Below are 26,842 nucleotides of genomic sequence, written 5' to 3' on the forward strand. Positions count from 1 at the left end.
TGCCCAGGACCCCACCTTGGAGGGGGGCCCCACAAAGCTGCCTGATCTGAAGAAGTAAGATTCCATTGTTCACCAGTCCTAAATAGCACACATCAGGATATTTTATGGGGTGCTGCTGAGGGTCTAAACCCATTGACTTTTTGTTTTGACAAATACATTCTGCCTTGATCAATTCATCAGGCATTGCTTTCTGTGTTCACTGTGGTATACATAGTTTGTGTGTTCCTCACGGCACAGCTCTGTAGCATTCTTTCCTTCCTGTGGGAAGTATGTTGATCATATGCAAGAGGCAACAGTGAAATGCATATTAATAAATTGAGTGGCACAATGGTTCAGAAGTTAGCTCAGTGTCTGAAGCGCCCATTGCAGATATGTGTTCATATGCAAAATTAGAATATCACATTCCAGCAAGGCTGGCTGGCCCTTACCTATGTCTGAAGTTTATAAACCTGGCTGCATATGTACTTGGTTTTGCAGAACACCATCTGCTATTATCAGCAGTGTACCTGCACCAGATATGGGTTGCTGTCATGCATGCTGGACGCTACGCTCGTAGAACAGCTAGACCGTTCTATTCCAAATGGAGGTTATTCGATACGTTACCGGGAAAACGACGTTTGCACTTTTCACGTCGCTAACTTCACGTGACTTTTGCTTCGTCACGTGAACTACGGTATTACGTATTTAAGCAGCGTAGAAACTTCACTCGCTGCTTCTGATTGAATCTATTGGCGTTGTGTAGCTGAACCTCTGATCTGCATCCTGGCATATTTCTACAGCTACTTTTGGGCCTTCAATAGCGTGTGTTCCGCCACACGCTGATTCCTGGAGCTATTCCTTCGCGTGATAATTCACACGCGTTCTCGGTCTTCAAGCGTGGCTGGTCCAGACTGCGGGAATCCTGCCCGCGTGTACATCCACACGTACACTCTGTCTTCATACGCGGCTGGCCCGGACTGCATAAATCCTGCCCGCGTGTAGTTCCATACGCGCACGTTGTCTCTAAACGCGGCTGTTCCGGACTGCGGGAACACCGCCCGCGTGTAATTCCACACGCGCTCTCTGTCTTCAAGCGCGCCTGGCCAAGGCTGCGTAAATCCTGCCCGCGTGTAAAATCCACACGCGCTCTCTGTCTTCAAGTGCGGCTGGCCATGGCTGCGTGAATCCTGCCCGCGTGTAAAATCCACACGCGCACGTTGTCTTCACTCGCGGCTGGCCCAGACTGCGTGAATCCTGCCCGCGTTTAATATCCACACGCGCTCTCTGTCTTCAAGGGCGGCTGGCCAAGACTGCGTAAATCCTGCCCGCGTGTAATATCCACACGCGCTCTCTGTCTTCAAGGGCGGCTGGCCAAGACTGCGTAAATCCTGCCCGCGTTAAAATCCACACGCGCACGTTGTCTTCACACGCGGCTGGCCCAGACTGCGCGAATCCTGCCTGCGTGTAAAATCCACACGCGCACGTTGTCTTCAAACGTTATTTTCTTCGCGGCTGTTTATAACCGCGTGTACTTTGTTTTTCCTTAAAAAGAGCGCTATTTCTAACTCCTGCATCTGTGGAATTAACAGAAGGATTGATCCCTATAGTGGGAAGGAAGCTTTTCAAGGATTATTGGAAGGTGACATTGAACTGAACTTTTTGGACGCTATCCTGTGGTGAATTCAACCCGTATCTAGCGTGAGCCTCGTTCCGTTCGGGATAAGTCTCCCTTACTAATTTTCCCTTCCTTGTCGTTTGTTCTTCATTCAAATCCATCAAGAGACTTCTGGATTATTCTACCCTAAACTAAAGGTCAGTGTGAACATTCCTGTCATTATCTAATTCATCATACTCAGGTTGGAGCAGTTATTCATGATACTTTAATTTGTCCTAGGCTGGCTTTCTATACCTTACCTACGCCCTTTCCAGTGATCCATCGCTCTGCCTGTTTTATCAGCCAGAGGGTTGTATCATTTGGAAGGTCTTCAGTTGACTTCACAACTATCAAATCGTGTGAACAGGGATCCGGAAGACCCTACCTCCTGTATCCTTTTGAGTATTGTATCCTTTTCAGTTAATACTTTGGTACATTCTGACAGAATCAGAAGCCATGGAGGGTACGGATCCTTTAGCTGTTTTGACACAGTTGATCAGCGATTTGAGAAATGAAATGGTTACAGCACAGGACATGTTACGGCACCGTATGGACGTTATGCAAGACGCCCTACATGGTAGTCCTCAGGGAGCACAGGTGCCGATGGCTACTGCATCTGGATCTGGGACTACGGCACCCCCACAGGAAACTATTAATGTGGTTATGCCCACTCAGTTTCCCTTGGCCCCTCCGGAACGGTTCACGGGTGATCCCAAAACCTATAGAACCTTTGTAAATCAGTGCCGACTCCATTTTCTTTGCCGTCCTACATCTTTTCCTGATCTAACCACAAAAGCAGCCTTCGTGCTTTCCCATTTAGGGGGCACAGCTGCTGCTTGGGCTAACCCTTTGTTGGAAACAAATAGCCCTTTGTTGTACGATTGTGACGATCTCTTGACTGCTATGAGTAAAGTCTTTGACATGCGTTACTCTACTCAAGCCACAGATTTAGAGTTGCTTAACCTACAACAAGGCAGCCAACCCCTTATGTCTTACGTTGCCCGGTTCAATCAACTGACGGCGGAAACCCAATGGCCTGACAGCAAGAAAACGGCTGTTTTCTACAAGGGTCTTTCTGAAGAACTGAAAGATGCCTTATCTACAGTTCCTGTGGTTCCTACGGGTTTTCCAGAGTTGCTCGATTTGGTTCTACAAATCGACGCCCGAAGGAATGCTCGAAAGGGAGAGAAAAAGCCCTTCATGCCAGTCTCGGGGCGGTCAGAGACACCAGCAATCATCTCTAACGACCCTGAACCCATGCAGATTGGCGCCGTGAGAGGCCGATTGTCCAATGCAGAACGGGAGAACCGAAGAAAAAACCACTTATGTATGTACTGTGGTTCTTCCGAGCATTTATTGGCAACATGTCCTAAAAAACCCATCAAGCGTGCGGGAAACGCCAAAACTCGACAATAGCAGGAGTCCCTATGTCGAGTGTTTCATCGGACTCCAGTACCATTCCTAAACATGCACCTGTAATAGTTCAGGTGACGTTACGTTGTGATGAGCGAGAAGTGGTTTCCAAGGCTATAGTTGATTCTGGAGCCACCAGCAATTACATAGACATCACTTATGCCAAGAACTGTTCCTTACCCCTTGTAAACAAAAAAAGACCTGAAACGGTGAACACTGTGGACGGATCTGTTTTGACTTCTGGTATGGTAACCCAGGAGACGGTACCTGTTCAGATGACCTTATCGAATAATCATTCAGAAGAAATCATCTTCGATGTTATTGCTGCTCCACAGTACGAGATCATACTTGGTCTTGCATGGTTAACCCTTCACAATCCTGCTGTTGACTGGGTTTCGGGATCGCTCCAATATCCTTCGATTCATTGCAATGAACATTGCTTTACCAGTCAGGAGGTGTCAAATAAACAACACATATTGGCCTCTATGGTGGAGGATTCAACTATCAGCGTTGTACATCAATGCGACAATATCATACCATGCGAATACGCTGATTATGCTGATGTCTTTGATAAAGGCCAGGCAGAACAATTACCTCCTCATCGACAGTACGACTGTCCTATCGAATTGATTCCTGGTGCCAAAATTCCTACAGGCCGTGTTTATTCACTAACACCTAAAGAAGATGTTGTGTTAAAAGAATACATTGATAAAGCGCTAGCAATGGGCTTTATACGGCCCTCACAATCACCTGCTGCATCTCCTCTATTCTTTGTCCCTAAGAAAGAGGGAGATCTCAGACCTTGCATTGATTACAGGGCACTTAATGATATCACCATAAAAAACCAATACCCCTTACCACTAATAAACGTTCTATTGGATCAATTAGGCACTTCCAGTTATTTCACCAAATTGGACTTGCGAGGTGCATACAATTTGGTTCGCATTCGTGAAGGCGATGAATGGAAGACCGCTTTTAAGACACGGTATGGTCTTTACGAATATTTGGTGATGCCTTTTGGTCTGTGCAATGCTCCCGCCACATTTCAATTCTTCATGAATGATATATTCAGAGACATAATGGACCAATTTGTGGTTATCTATCTGGATGACATTCTGATCTACTCATCATCTTTATCGGAACACGTCAGACATGTTTCTGCAGTCCTACAAAGACTCGGGGAGAACCATCTTTATGTGAAAGCCGAAAAATGTGTCTTTCATTCACAGGAAGTGGAATTCCTTGGTTACGACATTACCAATCTAGGTGCTAGAATGAGTCGTTCCAAGGTAAAGGCCGTCTTGAATTGGCCGATTCTGCATAATGTCAAGTCACTACAGTCCTTCTTAGGCTTTGCGAATTTCTATCGCAGATTCATCCATTCCTTTTCCAAAACAGTAGCTCCTTTGACGGCTTTAACTAGTTCTAAAGTTCCTTTCTGTTGGAACCAACATGCCCAAGCAGCATTCGAAAAGCTGAAGGAAGCATTTACCACTGCACCCGTGCTTCAACATCCGGATCCTGATCGCCAGTTCGTCGTTGAAGCGGATGCATCCGGTGTCGCTATTGGTGCAGTACTCTCACAAGTTTGCACAGAAACCAAGGAGGAACACCCAGTGGCTTTCTTCTCTCGCAAACTCACCTCATATGAACGGAACTACACCGTCACTGAGCGGGAACTACTGGCTATCAAAGATGCTTTCCGAGAATGGCGTCATCATCTTCTTGGGGCCAAACAACAGGTGTTGGTGTACTCTGACCATAGAAATCTCCAAGCATTCAAATCCATGAAATGCCTTACGGCCCGTCAGGCCAGATGGCATGTCTTTTTTGCCCAATACGATTTCCAGGTCACCTATCGTCCTGCCCGAGAACATGTTAAGTCGGACGCTTTGTCCCGTATGAGTGAAGAGGCGCAGGAAGAAAAACGAGTACAGATTCAGCTGTTGGCAGATCATGTAATATGTAGTTGTTCGGTTCAACCATCCCTAAAAACCGAAGTACAAGAGTGGGTAAAAATTCATCCACAAGTAGTCCAGGATATGAATCTGGACGTACATAACGGTTTACCATTCACACAAGGAGTACTTTATCTACCAACTCCTTCAATGCGGAATAAAGCCCTCAAATGGAATCATGATTCCTTGATTGCAGCCCATCCTGGACGGAAGAAAACACTGGAGCTGCTCAAAAGGTGGTGCTGGTGGCCATCCATGGCAACAGATGCTATAAACTATGTATCTTCTTGTTCTGTATGTATCCAATGTAAAAATACTCCTGGTAAACCAGTGGGCTTACTCCAGTCCCTACCTGTCCCTAACAAACCATGGGACATGATATCTATGGACTTTGTGGTAGAACTCCCCCCAAATCAGGGATATGATACCATATGGGTCGTAGTGGATTATTTCACTAAATTGGCTCTTTTTATTCCCTGTATTGGTTTACCAACTGCTGCTGTTCTGGCTGAACTATTCATCCAACATATATTTTGTTTCTTTGGTCTACCATCAGTAATCATTACAGACAGGGGCTCACAGTTTGCGTCACGCTTTTGGAGAGCTTTAACATCTGTATTACTGATTGATGATAGAATGTCCAGTGCTTATCATCCTCAAACTGACGGACAGACTGAAAGGGTCAATTGTACTATGGAACAATATCTGCGGTGTCTGTGTTTGCAATACCAATCGGATTGGCTCACGGTACTGCCGGCGGCTGAATTCGCCTATAACAACTCTTATGATAGTGCCATAGGCACTTCACCGTTCTATGCTCTCTATGGACAACACCCCCGATCAATACCTCTGGATTCCGGTCTATCCTTGGACACGCCTGCCGCAGGCCGTACTTTTCGTGATCTGAAGAGATTACAGAGAAAGGTGAAGCAGCAATTGGAGCAGGCTAAACGACGTGACAAGTTCTACGCCGATGCTCATAGAGTACCCACACCTGTCTATAAGGCTGGTATGAAAGTCTGGCTGTCCACTAAGAACTTAAGAATTCCAGGCAAAAAGAAATTGTTGCCTAAACACATCGGTCCGTATGTAGTGCTCCAAGTTCTTAATCCTGCTGCTGTACGTCTGGCTTTGCCACAACGATGGCGAGTGCATCCTGTATTCCACGTGTCACTCATTAAGCCGTTTTCTGAAGCTACTAGACTGCCTGTACGGCCTGTTGCTATTTCTGTGCGGGGTTCAGATGAATACGAGGTACAAGACATACTGGATATGAAACTACGTTCTGGTAGACCATATTATCTGGTGGATTGGAAGGGCTATGGTCCCGAAGATAGGTCCTGGGAACCTCTTTTTAATATTCATGCTCCTGCTTTATTGAAGCGCTTTCACACAAGAAGGGGAGAGGTTGTCCCTTTGGGGGATGGCACTGTCATGCATGCTGGACGCTACGCTCGTAGAACAGCTAGACCGTTCTATTCCGAATGGAGGTTATTCGATACGTTACCGGGAAAACGACGTTTGCACTTTTCACGTCGCTAACTTCACGTGACTTTTGCTTCGTCACGTGAACTACGGTATTATGTATTTAAGCAGCGTAGAAACTTCACTCGCTGCTTCTGATTGAATCTATTGGCGTTGTGTAGCTGAACCTCTGATCTGCATCCTGGCATATTTCTACAGCTACTTTTGGGCCTTCAATAGCGTGTGTTCCGCCACACGCTGATTCCTGGAGCTATTCATTCACGTGATAATTCACACGCGTTCTCTGTCTTCAAGCGTGGCTGGTCCGGACTGCGGGAATCCTGCCCGCGTGTACATCCACACGTACACTCTGTCTTCATACGCGGCTGGCCCGGACTGCGTAAATCCTGCCCGCGTGTAGTTCCATACGCGCACGTTGTCTCTAAACGCGGCTGTTCCGGACTGCGGGAACACCGCCCGCGTGTAATTCCACACGCGCTCTCTGTCTTCAAGCGCGCCTGGCCAAGGCTGCGTAAATCCTGCCCGCGTGTAAAATCCACACGCGCTCTCTGTCTTCAAGTGCGGCTGGCCATGGCTGCGTGAATCCTGCCCGCGTGTAAAATCCACACGCGCACGTTGTCTTCACTCGCGGCTGGCCCAGACTGCGTGAATCCTGCCCGCGTGTAATATCCACACGCGCTCTCTGTCTTCAAGGGCGGCTGGCCAAGACTGCGTAAATCCTGCCCGCGTGTAATATCCACACGCGCTCTCTGTCTTCAAGGGCGGCTGGCCAAGACTGCGTAAATCCTGCCCGCGTTAAAATCCACACGTGCACGTTGTCTTCACACGCGGCTGGCCCAGACTGCGCGAATCCTGCCCGCGTGTAAAATCCACACGCGCACGTTGTCTTCAAACGTTATTTTCTTCGCGGCTGTTTATAACCGCGTGTACTTTGTTTTTCCTTAAAAAGAGCGCTATTTCTAACTCCTGCATCTGTGGAATTAACAGAAGGATTGATCCCTATAGTGGGAAGGAAGCTTTTCAAGGATTATTGGAAGGTGACATTGAACTGAACTTTTTGGACGCTATCCTGTGGTGAATTCAACCCGTATCTAGCGTGAGCCTCGTTCCGTTCGGGATAAGTCTCCCTTACTAATTTTCCCTTCCTTGTCGTTTGTTCTTCATTCAAATCCATCAAGAGACTTCTGGATTATTCTACCCTAAACTAAAGGTCAGTGTGAACATTCCTGTCATTATCTAAGTCATCATACTCAGGTTGGAGCAGTTATTCATGATACTTTAATTTGTCCTAGGCTGGCTTTCTATACCTTACCTACGCCCTTTCCAGTGATCCATCGCTCTGCCTGTTTTATCAGCCAGAGGGTTGTATCATTTGGAAGGTCTTCAGTTGACTTCACAACTATCAAATCGTGTGAACAGGGATCCGGAAGACCCTACCTCCTGTATCCTTTTGAGTATTGTATCCTTTTCAGTTAATACTTTGGTACATTCTGACAGTTGCTGTAAGAACTAACATATCATCCGTATGGTGAAGGTCTAGAAATTGGTTTGTTCAGATGGGGTGTTGTAAATCCTAGGCAATCGCCTCCAACGATGGCATAAACTGTTAGTCCAAGAGATGAATACGTATCCAAATTCAAGACTATGGAACAAAAGCGTTCATGCTTGTATCCTGGATTTGCCAGCAGTCAATACAGTGATCCTGGTCAAATCATCTAATATATCTTACATTACTGTGCAGTCTTCTGTGAGGTTTGCCTTCTTACATGCTGCTGGTATTGCTTTGACCATTACTTGATCTTTCTTCTTATGTAGGCCATTTGGGTGGAAGGGTTGGTAGACAGAAGAGAGCGGACCAGATGTTGCAGGCCCCAGGCAAGCATATTTTAAGGTCTGCTTGTTTGACACAAAAAAACGGTTTGCTTTTTGGTAAAAGTCGAAGGTTTTATGCATGTTTTATAAATGAAAATGTCACAAGACATTGTTTTGGAAAAATTTAAAACTTTAAGAGACAAACCCAGCTTAAATTTGTTAAATCACATCGATTGGTCTGCTGGTACTTATATACTTCCCTTGATGATGGAGAGAATGAAGCTATAACCATTCCCATTTTGCATAACACCCTTCTATAATATTTTGTTTAAAAATGATCATGTTTGGTAATGTGATTTGTGTACTTTCCAAGTTGATAAAATAAGATTTTTTTAGTTCATGGTAAGAAATGGAAAAGAAAGTGTTCAAATGCAGAAATTGGCACAAATCCCACCTTCTCCCTTTCACCCCTTAACCAATGTGTGATCCTGGGCATCTCATTTAATCTTGTATTGCCGAACCTCTGAATATCGCCATTCCCTAACCTTTCAAAATTGTCTGCCCTTCAGAGTGATTTCCTTCTCATGGTATGATCTTCATAAAAGACTTATTCATGGTTTCACTGGCTATAGGGTTGCTTACACTTTACCAGTGAGCATATTTATGTCGCACACGACAGGCATTTGTTCCTTTGATATCTAATGGCAACACTATTTGAAAACCATATCTCACTTCTAATATCAGTCTGTCTGGATAAAGACACCTTACTGGTAGCTTCTAATCTGCATCCACTATCCATGTTGCGGTATGTGTAGCTTTCTTTTCCTTCCAATTGGTCTCCTCTATCCATGCATGAGCACTTTTGCATTCTGTGAGGCAGGTAATGCGAGTTCTCTGTCTATTATGGGTTACATGTACCTTTTACATACGGTCCTGCATTAATACTACAGGCTGCATACCTTCCTGGATGCTATTGATAAAAAGTATCCTGTATGTGCTAGACCAGTAACCTCTTCGTAGACTGCTAATAATGGTCTTCAAATGCTACTTGTTTATCATTCTGATTAGAGCAAGAATGAAGAGGGCAAGGGAACTTAAAGGGAGTAAACGTGCTTATTATGCTGTGAGGCAGCATATCAACCTATAGATTGTGAGCGCGACAGGTGGGGGAGAGGAAGGGTGCGCAACCAGTATTCTTGATCCCTTTATTCCTTTGGTTTGGTGGAGGGGGGCCCCAAAGATGTCCGTGCCTAGGGCCCCAAAAGTGCTTAAGATGGCCCTGCCAGTGGGGACATATATGCCTCAACCTTGTACACAAAGGTTGAAAATAACACAGCTGGGAACTTACCACGCCATCACTCCTAACAATTGGACAGACGGGAAAGAAAAAGAGAGATAATATGCCTACTCCATAGGACAACTGGATACATAGAACAAGAATTATAAGGACTAAGAGATATATAACCCACTAACACAAAAGCTTACATTTCTGCATACTTTACTCACACAAAAATCCACACAACCACCCTCTCGCACGGCAAACCGCAAGCACTTCACCGCAACAACAAACTCAAAACTCGCACCAACAGCACATGAGGACTCACATCAATCCCATATCCACACCCAAGCTCAGCGCACAGTGAAAACTGAGCTGAAGCTGCCAACAGGACATCACTTTGTTCACTTTCCTACTCCCTCTTCACCCGATTAACCCAACCCCACCTGGGGACCAATTATGTTGGTGATGGTGCGTGGTATAAATACCTTTAACATTTACTAATGCTCCAGAGGCACCGATGGCTTAATTTCAGCTGTAAAACAGGTCCTGGTACAATACAAAATGTCTTAACCAAGTGACCCATAATCCACTTGATTTATAAGCAATGTGTGTCCTTGCATCTGTTCATTGTACTGAATTCCTGTTAAAACAAGCATTCACAAAACTAACAGTTGTGGCTCCTGTTTTAGGCTTTTGCCAGGCTCTGCCTTCATATGCCCAAGTATCAAACGCCATTTAACAGCTGTTCCCATTTTATGGATTTTGGTACCATTTTGACAGTGACTGGCAAATACCTATTCCATGCATGCACAACAGCTAAAACCGCTTCTTTTCCCATGCTTGTTATGTTATCTCATATGGAAATAATGACTCATCACATCCTTGTGTTTAGAAGTGATAGAGAACCCATTTTCATTAGTGGCTATGTTGCAAGGGGCAAACAGACTTGTATTTTACTAGAGGTTCACAGCAAGATTATGTTTATTTTTGTTTTTTGCAGCCGAATAGCCGCTCCCTCGTCCCCAACAGCTGGAGATAAAGAGGAGAATCCAGCGGTCTTGGCTGAAAACTGCTTTAGAGAATTGTTGGGACGAGCAGCCTATGGGAACATGAACAATGTAATCAGGCCTGTTTTTGCGTAAGTAAACACCTTCTTAAGTAACGTAACAAACAGATAGTTTAAAATGAATTCCAAATTGTTACCAAACTAGGTTTTGCCAAACACTATTTCACTGTATAAGCATTTCAGATAATTCTTTTGTATGAATGACAGTGCCTCACTGACTTCATTATAATCTTGCCATATATGTGGAAGTCGTATCTCCAGCATCCATAAATGAGTTGAGATCATAAACTATAAGTAGAATAAATTTAGCTATATTTGTACAATGCGAGACGTACCAGCCAGAGTTTTTTGATGTCATGAAATTCTGATTTAATTAGGTAATTGAAACACTGCTTGCATTAAAGGTAGTGTATACTGATTAATAGTAGATGCGCACACAGAGTACAAGAGGATGTTATGAAATACCAGTATAAGGACATATTCTGGAGTTGTTCACGTTCTGCATGTTTCTTGAACTCCTTGTGCCTCAAATTCTAAACACTGGGACAAGTTCACTGCGTTTACCCAGCTGACGATGGTCAATGCTATAAATAAAATTTAATGATTCTTCAACTGACCCCTGGAGGTCAGATTCTACTGCCTAATCAACATCATCTTTTATCAAAATGTGGCCTTCATCAACAAAAAGTGTCATCCTCTTCTGGCTATGCCCAAACGATTGCCGGTTCCGGCTTCAGTACATCAAGAACCTATTGAAAGTGTCCTTGGCCAATGAACCATGGTTTCAACTAGTGGCATTATCGCAACTTTGTGACAACTTAACGACCTTTATTCATGCAAAGTGTGAGGGGTCAGTAATGCGTTGGACAACTGCTTGTAGCTTTCTCTGTATTAAACATTTTATTTATAATAAAAAGTGCAAAGAAAACCTAACTAAACCTACTCTACCAGGGAATTCCTTGCCTAGTCTAGGTTCTAATGGAAATGCTCCTACCATACACAAAACTGGCCCCTGCACTAAAGAATGAAACATTCAAAGTAAACCATAAAAAACGTAAAGTGATTACCAAGCTTGGATGACGTTCACCTGTCCTGGGTGGTTCCCTCTCCCAGGCGTGTACAAAGTCAGTCTCTCCATGTGTTCATAAAGAAAGGTAAAGTCTCAAATCAGTTCTTAAGAGTTCCAAAAGAAACACAAGGTTCAACCAAACAAAAATCTACCTCTTCCAGTTCCAGCAAAGAAACAGCACCAATGGGGTTCCTGGATATCCTCTTCAAGATGGTATTGTCACGTTAAAGGACTAATTCTGCTTCAACTACTGTCCATGTATGTATAACCTCTGTGGGGTCTTTATTATAACTTGTCAGGATACCTCTTGGGGTGTTGATCTTCTTCTCCCAAATCCCTTCAACTTCAGAATCCTTTGCTTCACAATATGCCACTGATTCAGCTACCTTTTTTTTATGCTACATTCACTGACAGTATTATAGACAAACCACAGTTGTAATAGTTCTACTTCAATTTGCTATTTTATACACGTTTGGCAATTTAAAGAAAAGACCATTCGACCTCCACAGGTAGGCAAGGCACTCTTTATTTCTATATTACCTTTGTCTGCCTTCCTGTCGTTGATATATTCTGACTCTGCTTCCAGACTGTTTCTTTCTCCCCTACATAAGTCTCAGCGTTACAGATTGGCAGCTTAATTCTTTTACAAGCATCCAGCTCCCTTCCCCAGCTTATTTGCACCTTGTTGACTCCAGGTTTTACCCTTTAACTGTATTGCCACTCTTCCAGCTTTGGATAACCTTGTAACCCTTGTATCAGAGGACACTGGATCTTTAACCACTTGTTCAACTTCAGTTTGCAGGTGTTTATGTTGGTTTCACTATACAGAGGTTTCGCCTACGGGCTTGGGCAATGCTTGCTCTCCCCTTTAATTCAGCAACTTCTACGGTTATAAAATATTTGTTATAGGTGTTACAAGTTTCAAGCTTCACAAGAGAAACGGATTTATGTACACACAACCACTCTTTGATGAAGATTTTCAATTTTAAAGAACTATAAGGACTTGCATTACCATTCATTAGCAAGGAGTGATACTTTGACTCTGACAAGGAATCACAATTATCCACATGTGACCTCTTTGTTGTAATATTCCTTGTAACAATTGTGAAAGTCAGTTTTAACTTTCCGAGCGATTCAGTAAAGGCGTTCTCCTTCTGAATTGGGGACACGTTAAGTTAAACAGTTCAGCAATGGGAAATGGAAAGCTTTTCCTTTTACGCGATCACTTCAACTTGCTTCAGATGTGCGTGTGATACATTTCTATTCTTATTATGACCTTTCATAGCAACGAAAAACTTCTATTCGCTCTTATGATTATACAAATTCTAATTGAGCTGGTAACAGTTACCAGCAAGGGTTTTTCAGTGAACGTGAACACAGAGCTCAACTCACCAGCTCCGGGAACACTGCAGTTGTGGTCTGCTTCCACTTCCCAACTTTTTCTCCATTTACCACTCTATGTGCTCTTGGGATCCAGACCACTCTGTAGCATGGTGTTTCAGGTCTGGCCTCGACCACAGGGAGTCTCCTTCGCTCCTCTGTTCCTCGGCTTGCTTCAGTACACAGGTCTCGAGTTGCAGCATGATCTCGGCTCTGCAATTATAGCTACTAGGTGCACCTGGGAAGACCTTCAATCTCGCACCATTTCTCTCAGTGCAGCCACGACCAGGCATAGTTTGTGAACACAGGACCAGTTCAGAACCTGCAGGTGACATCTGCTCTTCTCTCGTCCCAGCGTCCCTGAAGTGATCACACTTCCTCATCAACTGCCAGCCTCGTGCGTCTCCTTCTGCTACTACTGCCAGCCTTCCAGCTCCAGTTCCTGCTCCAGTTCCTTCCTCTTTCCCCTTCCTGCTGAATCCTTTTATGCCTCTCAGGTGGGGCAATTACTTTCAGGTGCAGGCCCTAAATTTATCCTGACTGGCAACGGCTGTTAGGCCCATTTGCCTGTCCTCTACTCCTGCATGCCCCTTCAGCCCTCTTCTTCGTCTCAGTCCTTGTGATATTCTGGGACATGCAATTCACTTTAGTAAACTTTTATATCCTAATCTAGATGCCTAGATTCAGGAGACAGAAAGCTGGCAGAGTTAGTTTCTCGGTGGTTGCTACCCAATTTTGGAACACTCTGCCCCCTTCACTAAGAATGGACACATCCCTATGGTCCTTCCGGGAAAAAAAAAAAACTAAAGACCACGATGTTCAAACAAGATGCCTGCCAAATCTAACAAATATACTGCCACCTGTGCTAACTGCGTAAATGTGTCTTCCTTGTAAATAATGCAAACCATACATGTTCTTGTAAGCTGTAAGCACCTAGATACCTCTGGGTTTTGTGCGCTATACAAATGTTCAAATAAATAAAATAAATACATTGTGTTTTCCCACTTTTCCATTTTTAAGGGTAGTTTTAATGCTCTTAGTATTTTTTTAAGAGGAATTGTGGGTTTCAATCTTATTAGAGACAGAGGTTGTGGAGAAGGTAGCAGCCTCACTACCACTAGTAGGCTACCTTTGGTATTGAGGAGGACATTTGAGTTCAGGGATAAAGAAGATGTGTTCTTTTGTAATATATTTTGATGTTTCTTTCTTATGGTTTTTCCCCTCAGTTTTAACTGGAGTCTGAAAACCATTAGAACGACAACAACCCATAACCTTGTCTGGAATGGCAGTAATGGTATCCCTCTGAGGCAAAATACCATGTCTCATTCCACAGAATCTTCTCACTGCCTTGGGCCCGGTCTCCATCCAGGTAATCCTCCCGCAGTAAACCGCCACCCGGGATTGGGATCAGGGAGAGTCTGTCTTCTCCTGGCCACCTGGGATGAGACATTAGGCAGGGGTTTAGGGCGGGATCAGCAGGATTCTTCACAAAAGCCACAAAGAACAAAAGATTTCCATGTCAAACCCTTCTCACAACCAGCAGTTAATATTCTAGACATATATCACAGAAATGGCTACCATCAAGGTGATTGATTCCCTTACAATCCTTAGTGATGGCCATTCTTGGTGCCTTCTCCTTGACCTCAGCGTTTGACACAGTAGATCACCAGACACTCACAGACAATCTACATTGTTGCATGAGGTTCAGCGAGATCATCCTCAGCTGGTTCAAATCCTTCCTTGGTAATTGCCACCAGTTCGTACAAATGGATTCCTCCAGATCACCAACTCTATCCATCACATGTGGAGTCCTGCAAGGATCCATCTTCTCCCCAGTTATCTGCACTCTTTACATGGAACCTCTCATTGCACCATATCGACCTATATACAGATGACATTCATTGGATACTCATGCTACCTCATGTCAGAAAAAATACAATCTGAGGGTCCTACATGCGTGAGGGATCATGGGTACAGTGGACGTCACACTAGGGATAGTATTACTGGCACGCCCTAGTTTGACGCCCCTTTTCGAGTTTTGAAAAACAAACTGTAATACTCTGCAGCTTCCACTAGATGTCGGCCTATGCACAGCATGTGAATCTAAGCAGATACAAGCATCAGCAATACGATTACGGTGAGTAATGTATCATATATAAAAATATAACATTTGGGGGAATTGGAATAAAAACATTCAATTGCGATATGTAGCGTTGTGTTGATAACCACAATTTTGATCTCAAAACATATGCCAAGGTATTTTTCCCCATTCAGGGCTGCATCTGTGTTGATCTGTCCCCGTCGTAAATGCTTGGAGTGTACAGCAGCTTTGAGATTTCCCTTCCAGATAAAAAGCCAGGCAGGCCTTGGAAATATGCCCAACAACCAGAATGCGGTCTGTCTTGAGCCCATGGAAACAAAACATCCTTTTCAATTGTTGGCGGTATTTTGCATGGAAAGCATATTAAACATTTTAATATATTGTATCTTGCCCCCGCCCACCCAGTCTTTTCCCTGATATATTTATTTTAGCGGGGGAACATTTTTCTCATGTCTTGATTTAAAACTGCAAAACACACATGCAAGGCCATTTTAGTTTCAGTGTTTGAAACTCCTGCTTTTCATATAAAAGGGGCCTTTGATTTTCTCTTGCAAATGCAAATCAAACGCTGCTTATTTCAGTTCGACCTTTCCCTTTGTAATGAAAGATAGGCATTTTGATTTCTAATGCTTGGCATTCACAGCGCATTTCCATTTTATCACAACTCTTCCATGTGTTACTTGCAGAAACACACACAGTCTGCATTAATAGACCCATTTTCAGTGTGGACGTTTTTGAAGGCTGGCAGGTCATTTTTCCAGTGGGCCTTTCAGTTATGTTTGTTTGGGCTGTGATTGGACCCCACACAGAAAATAGCAGTCAGGTTGTGTTTTCTTTTCTGTAGATATTCATATTAACAGCCTGTTTCTTGTCCCAGATTTTGGAGTGGGATTAGTTTGGTGGGGGAGTATGGGGGGGTTATTAGATCACAGCTAGTTCTCTGTAATGAATCCATTATTAGAAAAGTACATCTATTCCATACATAAGTCATTACAACAGGGATAACATGCAATTATTCTATAAACTTTCTTGCAGCTGCAAATATACACAATCTGCACTTGAGTTAGTAATGAGCATTACCAACCTTCATGTACACACTCTTGGCACACATATATTTCATAATACTGTCTCTTCATAGGCCATTGTCTCCATCTCCCTCTTCATAGATTTCTCTGGGACGATGGCTGTCTAGCTATTATTTGGTTCACAACACACTGCCCTCTGACATAGGCTAGCATTGTCCTGAAGTCTACTAGCCCCAATAATTATTGTAATGCGCTTGTTGTCAATGAGGCATTAAGTTTCACAGATCGTTTTATTCGTGGGCACTCATTCACCCGCATCGCATCACATAAATAGGACTTTAAAGCTTCAAGATTGGTTGCGCGTTTTAGCCCTGAGGAATCTTCTTGTCCTGGACAAACTCTTGGGATAGCAGAGGGCGATACATCCATATTTCATAAAAATAGTCCTCTCACCGACTAATGGCGTTGCATAACCAGCTACTTGTCATCCTTGGCATTTACAAACACATTTTTGGATTGTTTTATTCTGTAGCTTATAACAGTTATTTTTCCTGGGGGAACATTGCTGGGATATTCAAAAATGGAGTTTGGTAAGTGAACATAAACCTTTCAGGTTTTGACTCCCATAGATGCTGAAATTACCAGCTATATGGGAGTCCAAATAATTGCTATGCATGTGTCTAGGAGTGTGCTGTTTGAGTTATCAACCAGTTCATGGTGTGTCATCATGTATTCATTGTATTGAACCTTGTAACATAGGCTTGTTAGGGTCATGCAGAAGTACTATGGGTAGACATAAGTAATTGCCTTCATGGGCCTATTCACCACTAAAAGCCTGTGATATCCTTTGGCTGGTGGTCATGTGCAGTTAAAACATGCCAAGTGGCAAATGAAAGCGAAAAGGAGTGAGGATGCCAGGTAACAACGCTCCCGCTAAGCATCCAGGCTGCAACCATATGACCACATAGAGGGTCTAGACCTATAGGTTAGACTTGGCTTTGTACATTTACATTCTGCAAAGCAAATGAGAGCCAGTATGGGGCAACACAACCAGCCCGATGTAGGCCAAAAGATATTTGGGCCTCATTAAGAAGGTATATTGACAAAAGGGCAGATTGAGATGTAGAGGGTGCAACATATGGGGAGGGTGATGAAATGTGAACGGAAGATCAACTGTGTCAAACACATGAGGGGGAGCACCAAACTGGGGGGCAGGCAGGAGCAGAATCAGTAAGGGGTTGGGATGTGGTGCTATGAAAAGGGAGAAGCTCCAAATATGTGCAAGGTGCTACCCGGTACCGGGCCATGCAATCAGAAGCGCCATGAGAATAGGACAACCTAGGTACAATGTAATCCCAGGAAGGTAAAGGTGGGAGACAACGTCATCACAGAAACAAGGGAAAGTAAAGGAAGGTGATGTGCATACGTATTTTGGAACTTGGCATAAAATAAGGGAAACTATGAACTTGCAATGATCAATGTCATTTTAAAATATGTATGTAATAATTTGTTAATGACTGATTAACTGGAACACAGTGTTGTTGGTTGTTATACTAATTAGTTTAAAACGAATACGAATATTTGTTTAGATTTTGTTTATTTTAAAAAACTTTGTTTTAAGGAACATTGTGGTTTTTAATTGCCTTTCTCCCATGTTTCACTACCCAGGGTGCTGCATCTTTTTATCCTTGCTTATTCTGTGTTCTTTCCACAGGGGTGGGTTTTGTTTAGTATTTTTCTATTTAGTTATTCTTTATCTCTATTTGTATAGAACCTTGATTGGACATTGCCTTTATTTTGCACTGTTATACTTTGATGTTTGGCTTGCTACTGGACTATATCCACACCCCTCTTTTGAGAGTAAAGCTTTTCCTCAGCCCATATCACTACAAAAAATGATATCATATGATATGATAAGGCATTTATAACGCGCCTGTACACAAGTGTTTCTAGGCGCGACAAGGCAAGGGGGGGAAGGGGGAAGTGCGATCAGAGCAGTATGGCTCTGAGTAAGTGCGGCCAGGGCAGTGCGGCTCTGGGTAAGTGCAAGAAGGCAGGGGGGCTGTACAGGTTACAGTTACGACCCTTATGTGTGCGATAGGCCAGGAGGCAGAGCAAAGGTGTACTGGTCATGGAAGTTAGTAAGGAAGCGACAGAGAAAAGATAGAGGAGAAAAGGAGGGTCTTGAGCTGCTTCCGGACGTTCAGGTGGTCCAGCTTAAGCCTGAGAGGGACAGGAGCGCTTTACCAGAGAGATCTACCCCCCTGACCCCCACACTCACTGCCTGGAGATGCGTCTGACCCTCGGAGAGTTGGAGATAGCTGAGCGAAGGGCTATAGAAGGAAGACATTTCAGAAGAGAGTTGCATATAGCCAGGTCCCCAGAAAGCCTTGAAGCCACAAAGAAGGTATATCTCTTTTATTTATTTTTTTTATTTTTTTAACGTATTTATTTAAAGCAAGGCAGGACAGGTTACAGGTAACATTATATGGCAACATTGCATATCAATGACAGTTTCTTCAGGTTCGAACACTTCTCCCCCTCCCTGTTTGTTTCCCCGCCCCGGAGCCCCAACCCGCTCCTCTGGTTCTCCCAGGCCATAGCTTTAGCCCGTCGCCCCCGCCTGGTGGGGGTCCTCCTGATCTCTCAGAGCCCATCGAGTGTTGATCGGCTTGAATGTCAATGCAGGGAATCGCCAGTCATAGTCCAGTACTGGGGCCCAAATATTCTGGAAGCGGTGCAGGAACCCCGCTCTTGCCGCGGTAACCTTTTCAGCGATCAGGATGTCCCACAGTTTACCCAACCAGTGGGCCATACAGGGACCGTCCGGGGACTTCCAGCGCCGTCTTGCCTGCTAGGAGGCAATGCGTCAGTAGCTTGGCTCTGTTTCCAGAGCGGGGATAGATCCCCGGGGTCGGGACCCCCAGTAGGACGGTTTCAGGGTCCAGTGGGAGGGCGGTTACAGTGATCTGTTCAATGGTTGAAAGGCACCTAACCCAGAATTGCCGAATATTGGGGCAGGTCCACCACATGTGAAAGAAGGAGCCGGGCAGACCACAGCCCCTCCAGCAGGAAGGATCCATTTGTGGGTTAATATGGTGAGTGGGGGGGTAGTACCACCGCAGCATGAGGTTGTATGCGCGTTCCTTGTTGGTGATGCAGGAAGATGAGGAGTGGATCGGAGTCCAAATGTTTACCCAAGTTTGGTCATCGATCGAGTGACCCAGGTCCGCTTCCCACTGGGCCATGCATCGAGTTTTTGTCATCAAAGTCCCCTAGAAAGCGTCTGTATAGGGTCGAGGTTCTGCCTCTAGCTGGCAAGTCTCTGAGAGTTAACTCAAGGGGCGTCAGGGGCGGGTGGCCGCCTGGAGGGTCTGGGGGTGAGAGCACCAGTGGCAGAGCTGGCAGTATGTAAATCTGTCCCCCTCCTGGAGTTGTAACACTTCTTTGCATTGTTCAAAGGTGCGGGGTTTGTTCCCAAGGTATAGCTGTTCAGGATTTCAAGGCCCTCATCTATCCAGTTTTGGAAGTTACGGGGGTGAGCCCCCGGGGGAGAAGTTTGGGTTATGAAAGATTGGTGAAAGGGGACTTTGGCCTCTTGGGATTTTCTTCTGTTTCAGGGCCCAGTCCCAGGTGCTTAGCGTGTGTTTCGTAGTCCGCAAAACTTTCTTCCAGCGTTCCCTGAGGGGGGGCTGAATGTGTGGGAGGAATCGGAGGGGGAGCGGGATTTGAGCTTGTTCCAGTTCCACCCATCTGGGGCGGGCTGTGCTTATTTGCCAGGCGTGGATGTGTGCCAACTGCGCCGCTGCTCTATAAGCCTGGAGGTCGGGGAACCCCAGGCCCCCAAGCCTGATGTTACCGACCAGGGTCTTGCAGGGAATCCTGGCCTTCTTGCCCTTCCATATGAACTTTAGCATTTTCTTTTGTAAGTTTCGAAGAGCCGAAGTCGGTATGAGTATGGAGAGAGAGGAACAGGCGTAGAGGAATCTCAGTAGCAAGTTCATTTTGGTGGCCGTGATCCGACCCATTAATGAGATTTCTTGCATGGTCCAGCGCTTCATGTCTCCCTCTAGTTCTAGAAATAATCTGGGAAAATATGCCCGATAGGTGTCCTTTTGGGTTTGCTGAAATGTGAACTCCCAGATAGGGGATGGAGCGTTCCCTCCACTTAATTGGGCACAATCTGGTTAGTGCCTCCCGCTCCTCTGGTCGGAGGCCGACTCCCAGGGCCACTGATTTGGCAAAATTGACAGTGAAGCCGGTGACCTCCCCAAAGTCCTTTATTTCAGCCAGGGCATGCCTCGTTGAGCTGCTAGCTTCCGAGAGCATCAGCAGTACGTCCTCGGCGTACAGAGCAATCTTGTGTTGAGATGGGCCATCTGCGGGCCCTTGATGAGTTTGTTCTGTCTGACCCTCTGGGCGAAGGATTCCATTGTGAGGGCAAAGAGAAGGGGAGATAGCGGACATCCCTGTCTTGTCCCACAGGACATGGGGATCGGAGCTGAGAGGGCGCCATTGATCCTGAGGATAGTTTTAGGGGCCTTGTAATTGGCCAGAACCATGGACCGGAACGTTGGGTCAAAACCAAAGGCTTCTAGAGTGCATTCCATGAATGACCAGTCCACTCTGTCAAAAGCCTTAGTTGCGTCTAGGGCCATCAGGGCGAGACCTTGAGGGTTTCAGTGGGCAATGTCCATCAAGTTCAGGGTTCTCCGGATATTGTCTCACGCGGTTCGGTGAGGATGAAGCTCGTTTGATCGGGGTGGATAATGTCTGGGAGTATGAGTGATAAACGGTTAGCCAGGATCTTAGAGTATAGGTTGGCGTCTATATTCAATAGGGCGATAGGTCTGTACGAGGCTGGGTCCCTCAGGCCCTTCCCTGGCTTAGGCGGGAGTACAGTTGTGGACTCTTGCATCGAGGGGGTCACGGATCCCAACCCCTTGAATGAGTTGAAGAGAGACACCATGTGGGGGATCAGTTGGGGTTTGAATATTTTATCAACCTTGGGGAGAATCCATCGGGGGCCTGGGGCCTGCGATTTGAGGGCCTTGATAGCCTCGTTGACCTCTTCCTCAGTTATTAGCGCCTCCAGCTGCTCTCTCGTGGAATCGGGGTTGCGTGGTAGGGCGGCCTTCCGCAGGTATTCTTTTTGTTTGGATTGGTCTTGTGTTTGTGCCGTCAAGACCTGGGTTAGGTGTTCCACAGCTAGTTGTTTCATTGATTCAGAGTAGTGAATTACCCCTTGCGAGTCCCGGAGCCCTGAGATGGTATTGGTGCGTCTCGTTTTGGCCAGCTTGGCTACCAGTAGCTTGTTAGCCTTATTGTTTTTGGCGTAATACAATTGTCTGGTCTTGGCCAGTAGTTGCGCAGTATGCTCAGCGTAGTGGGCCTCCAGTTTCTTTCTGGCTGAGCGGAGGGCTCGTTGAGATCTGGGGGACCATCCGTTTTTCTTTTGGGCTTCTTCTGCTGACAGCAGTTCTTCCTCCAAGACTTGCCTGATACGTCTCCGGTCCCGGTGGAATGCCACCCCTTGAGCTATCAGGGCACCCCTAACCACAGTTTTCATCGCATCGCAGGTGTTAGCGGGGGAGGTATCTGAGACCGGGTTTTCCTCAAAGAAGTTCCTGATGGTGGTCGCATTTTGTCCCTGATTGGCATTTCATTAAGGATCGGGTCATAAAGCGCCCATCTGCAAGGCGAGGGTTTGGGGCAAAGATAGGAGGAGATCAATTCTAGAGAATGTCCGATGGACAAAGGAGAAAAAGGAATAGTCTTTCTTGGTGGGGTGAAGCACCCGCCACATTTCCACCACCTCTAGGGTTCTGAAAAGGCGCAGGAGGCCTCTGGTGGGGTCCGGTACTCCATTGAAGTCCCCTCCTATTATTGTTTGGCCTTCTACAAAGCCCGAGAGGGAGGAGCCCAATGAATCATAAAAGGTTGCCTGCCCCGCGTTGGGGGCATATACTGATACAAAGGTGTAAAGGTCCCCCAACAGGAGGCATTTGTCGGCCACGAAGCGGCCTTCAGGGCAAGTTATGGAATCCAATATCTGGGGGTTTAGATCTTTCCGAAACAGGATCGCTGTGCCTCCCTTTTTAGAGTCTCCTGAGGCAAAGAAATGACGTGGGTGGGCGCTGGATCGAAGGCGACCGAAGTCAACTGGGAGGAGGTGAGTCTCTTAGAGCAACGCTACCCCGCCCTCCTCGTCCTGTAGTTTCTGTAAGATTGACTTGCGCTTGAGGGGGCGGGGGGGAGTTAAGCCCGTTGACTTTCAGTGAGAGGAATCTCAGCGTCGGATACTCCTGGGTCAGGGTCCCATTTTTTCCCTGCTCTGGGGAATGCGGGGGGGGGGAGTTGGCTGGTCGTCCATTAGTCGCCATCATAGAGGTGGTTTGAAGGCGTACTGTCATGCGCTTGAGGTTTTAAAAAGGGCCTCCAATGGGAGGCCAACTTTTTAACTGTCGGGGTGGGCAACATTGTGGGTGTAGCCCAACCCCTGGCCAACAGGGCCAGTTGAGACTCTAGAAATAACATGTGTTTCCAAGGACTTTAAGGTGGAAGGAACCTTGGAACGGGCATAATCCGTGGATGAGGCCTGCCGCTGCGGGAGATCGTAGGACTGTGCAGGGCCGGAGCCACTGTTTTAAGCCAGACAAGGGGGGACGGGGGCCCAGGCAGCCAGACCAACAACATATCATTTAGTCTAGCCTCGGGTCTGAGTACCTCCTCCTGTTTCGGGAAGCCCTCGACCATGAGGACTGCCTGGGTTGTGGGGGGGGAGCCACTTAGGGCTCCCCGATGCCTCAGGGCTCGGCGAGGTGGCCCCCTCGGGGGAGGCCAGATGCATGATCTTGGCGGCATCTTCCAGGTGACTAACTCTCCGAAGCGATCCGTTGAAAGAGAATTGCAATGCCGTGGGGAAAAGCCATCTGTACTTGACTTGTCGTTCCTGAAGAAAAAGGGCCAGGGGTCAAAGCGCCCTTCTTCTTTGCAGAGTCAGAAGTGAGAGATCCTGATATATCTGTATGGGGAGGCCCTGGAAGTAGAGCTCATCACGAGAGCGGCTTATGGCGGAGATGGCTGCTTTCGTGGAGAAGTAGTGGACTCTAGTGATGACATCTGGCGGAAGATCTGAGTCCACCCCCCGGCGTGGGCGCAGTCTGTGGGTTCGATCTAACAGTAGCCGAGATTTGTCTAGATGCGGGAGGAGGGCCTGGAAGAAGTCTCCTATATATTCTGGCAGGTTTTTATCAGGAACTGAGGAATGGGACTCCCCGGATCCGACAATTGTTGCGGCGAGCTCTATTCTCCAAGTCCTCCTGTTTGAATTTGAGGATTTCACATTTGTCTTGGAGGGCTCTTACTGCCTGCTGGATGTTCTCCCAATGTGGTTGCCTGGTCTTGGGAACGGCCCTCTACCTCACCCAGCCTTTGCTCCACCTCGGCCACCGTATCGTCCGTTTGTTCCAGTTTGGTGGTGAGCTCTGGCGTGCAGGACTGGAATTCGGCTTTAATGTCTGCCTGAAGGCCAGTAGGTCGCCTCTGGTGGCCGGGGTATTCCCCCCCCTCTTGGGAAGTCAGTAGTGCAGGCTTGGCAAGTTCTGTTTTTTTTCCCCTTGTCTGGGGCAGTGAGCATGGTGGCAATGTCTGCGTTTTTGGTTGTTTTCGGTTGCTTAGACATGGTGGCGAGTCGTGGGGTGGAGGAGGAATTGGAGAGGGCGATTGCGCGTCCAGCCACCAGGGCGCAGGGTATATGACACGGTTGCTAGACCTTGGGTCGGCCAATGCCAGGCAAGATAGTGTGAAGGAGCAAGTCCGATAGATTTGAAGGATATGGGTGAAGGGGAGATCCCCACTGTCCGGAGAGGAGCGGAAGACGGATACTCAGCTCTAAGGAGGCGATCAGATTACAACGATCTCACTGGAATCCGGCTGGGGGAAGGGACGTGATCGAAGCAATGGGCCGCGGCACCCCAGGAGGTGAACAGCTGAAGATTGTCGCTACTGAGGATGTTGTAGAATTAGGGATGTTTCCTAGCTGGGGATGGGGGGGAGCCGAGGCAAGTCGGCCCAGCACAGGGTTAAGCTCCTCTGCGGTGTAGCTGGAGAGAGGCTTGCGGGCCCTCCACGCTGACCAAGTGGGGTCTGCGATGCTTCAAGAGCCTAATTTCAGATCAAAGCCGGAGGAAAGGGCGAAGGGGGGGACCTCTGCTTTTCAGGCTAGAGAGGAGGCATGGGGCTGGGGTGCCCCGGGAGACATGAATGCAGGGTCCAGGATAATCAAGAGGACATCGACTGGCATCAATTGGGGGCCGAGGAGAGGAGGCCGAGGCCTGTTCTGGGGGGAAGAGGGGGTGGGGGGCAGCCTCCGGATGGGGAAGAGGAGCGCGCCTGGCGGGCTCCTTTGAGGAGGCCCAGGAAGGACTCGAAGCGGGTCCCCCGCCCACCCCTTATTCTCCAGCGGCCCCTACCTGATGAGGCACCAGCCATGCCATCGCCTCTGCTCCGGAGCCGACGCCGAGGTGATGCGTCCCTTCTGTTAGATCTCCTGAGATGGAAGGTCCGAGTGCCCGCAATGAAGAGGGAGGGGGACCAGGGGCCAGTCTGCCTCAGTTGTGCAGGGCCCTTGGGTTTTCCCCTGAAGTCTTTCGGTCTGGAGGGTGTGGGCCCGCAATGGGCAGACCGGGCTAGCAGCAATGGGGAGCGAAGCAAAAGGAGGCCCTCCACTGCGGAGCGCTGTGGTGTTCCAGAGAAGCGAGTTCATGGGGGGTGGGGGGTGGGGACACGTGCAATGCAGGAGTATTGTGGGACCAGGGATCTTTATCTGCTTCACCCCCACTCTTATGCTCTTATGGGGGGATGGGCGTAGGGCCGTTATCCTGAGTCGCCCGCCTCGGCCGCTGCCCCGGCTGTAAGGGGGGAGAACAGCTGCAGATTGGCATTCGGGTGCAGTTTCCTTCTGGAGCTGGAGTCTGCTTCTGAGCCCCTTTGAAGCGGGAGTGGGCGGCGGGCTCTCCCTTCGTGCTAGCCGCTACAGCCTCAGCTCCCGCTGCAGAGGGTCCTTCTACAGGGCCCCGACACCGCTGCCCCTCCTCCTCCGAGGCCGAGATCCGTAAGCCGGCAACAGCGGGAGGGGGGAACCGGGTTCTCCCTCCTCGACGTCGCCCTCACACCTTACATGTAAGCTTCAGTTTGTGTGGGTGGGGAAGGTTGCTGGGGCATCCAGCAGGGCTGGCGGACAGCGTTCTCTATTTTGTTTGGTTTTGACCAGCTCTGTAACTTCTGGTAAACTGGACTTTAAGGCTGCATACAAATTGCTGCCAAGAACCAGCAAGCGGGAGTTAGTACTCTGAAAGAGGCAGTCCTGTTGTTCTTTTTACAGTGGATCAGTGCATCAACAAGTAGTTTCATTCAGTGCAATCAAAGGAGAGAATTGACAATATCATTTATCTATCCCTAACTCTAGGAAGGGTTTCCCCTGCCTCAACAGAACTAGTATCGCCTGTTTCAGGATGATAAAAAGTTCATCCTCCCTCCTGTGTACAGACCCTGAACTGACCCTTACACTCTAAAGTTAATACAATGTGCACCAGGGATTTCACATAAGCTATCACTCTTAGCTTTTCTTCCAAGTCCCAAAATGCAGATTTTTAACATGTAAAAAGGAAAAGAATAAGAGGTATGAACTCTGTGCTGCTTGGTTTTGTCTTGTTTGCCAGAGGAGTGCATTGCCCGTGAGCTATCCTCCCAGCCTGACCACATAATTACAGAGACAAGTACTTAATGACATTACTCAGGCTCTGTGTCACACCAGCTGTACAGTTATACCTGCATTTGGCTGATTTTTCGGAATGCCTGCTTACAGTTAGATGCTTCCTGTCCAAATTGGGGAATGTTCCCATTAACTGGTAGGCTTATTCTGACAACCTAATTCTCATGGATATAATTGATATTGGCCTTCAAAGATTTTTAAACTCCCTTCATTCTTTTGTTATACATAATTGGAAATTAACTTTTCTAAAACCAAAATAATTGTTTTTCACACAAAGTAGAAAAAAATGATTAAATACTATTGGGGCAATAAACTAATAGGTATAGTAATGAAGTAGAAGAATCCAAAGATTCTTTTCAATGAAAATATTTTCGGGGTCTGCAACCAGTGGCTCTCCGGATGTGTTGGACTACAACCTCTCTATGATCCTTCATCATTGACTATTGTGACGAATTACAGGATTCAATCACTTTTCCCGGGGGAGCTTTTCTTTGTGAGGCTAGGGAGGTGAGCCCACTACTCAATACCCTCCCAAGGGGCAGAGGCAAGCTGGACCACACCGGGATAGGCTCCCCCCTTCGGGACAAGAAATCTCATTCAGCAGAGGAACCCCCCTAAGTTACTCCCTTTTGGACCATCAATAACACCAAGGCTTCAGAAGGGCTAAGAATATCAAGCCACTGTTTTAGTGTGCCATAAGACCCACGTTTTAACCTGAAGAAATGCATTGTAATAATACTATGAAGAAGAGAGCGAGTGATACAGATCACTTAACTGTCAGAAAATGGTTACTGTGAAGAAGAATGAGCGAGTGATGGAGAGCTTTCAACTGAAAGAGTAAGAGGA

The 26,842-nt window shown here is 46.7% G+C and overlaps 1 protein-coding gene across 4 annotated transcripts in view; it reads left to right on the plus strand.

Annotated features, from left to right (window-relative positions):
• Positions 1 to 26,842, plus strand: part of EFR3A (EFR3 homolog A) — a 1,818,520-nt gene that overhangs the window by 800,052 nt on the left and 991,626 nt on the right. For all 4 annotated transcript variants that reach the window (XM_069621641.1, XM_069621640.1, XM_069621642.1 and 1 more), the window contains one exon: positions 10,581 to 10,718. In XM_069621641.1, coding sequence (XP_069477742.1) covers positions 10,581 to 10,718 — 138 coding nt within the window. The remainder of the gene's footprint in view (positions 1 to 10,580; positions 10,719 to 26,842) is intronic.

Source organism: Ambystoma mexicanum, chromosome 5q (assembly GCF_040938575.1).
Source record: "Ambystoma mexicanum isolate Mex_15411 chromosome 5q, UKY_AmexF1_1, whole genome shotgun sequence".
Lineage (NCBI taxonomy): Eukaryota > Metazoa > Chordata > Amphibia > Caudata > Ambystomatidae > Ambystoma > Ambystoma mexicanum.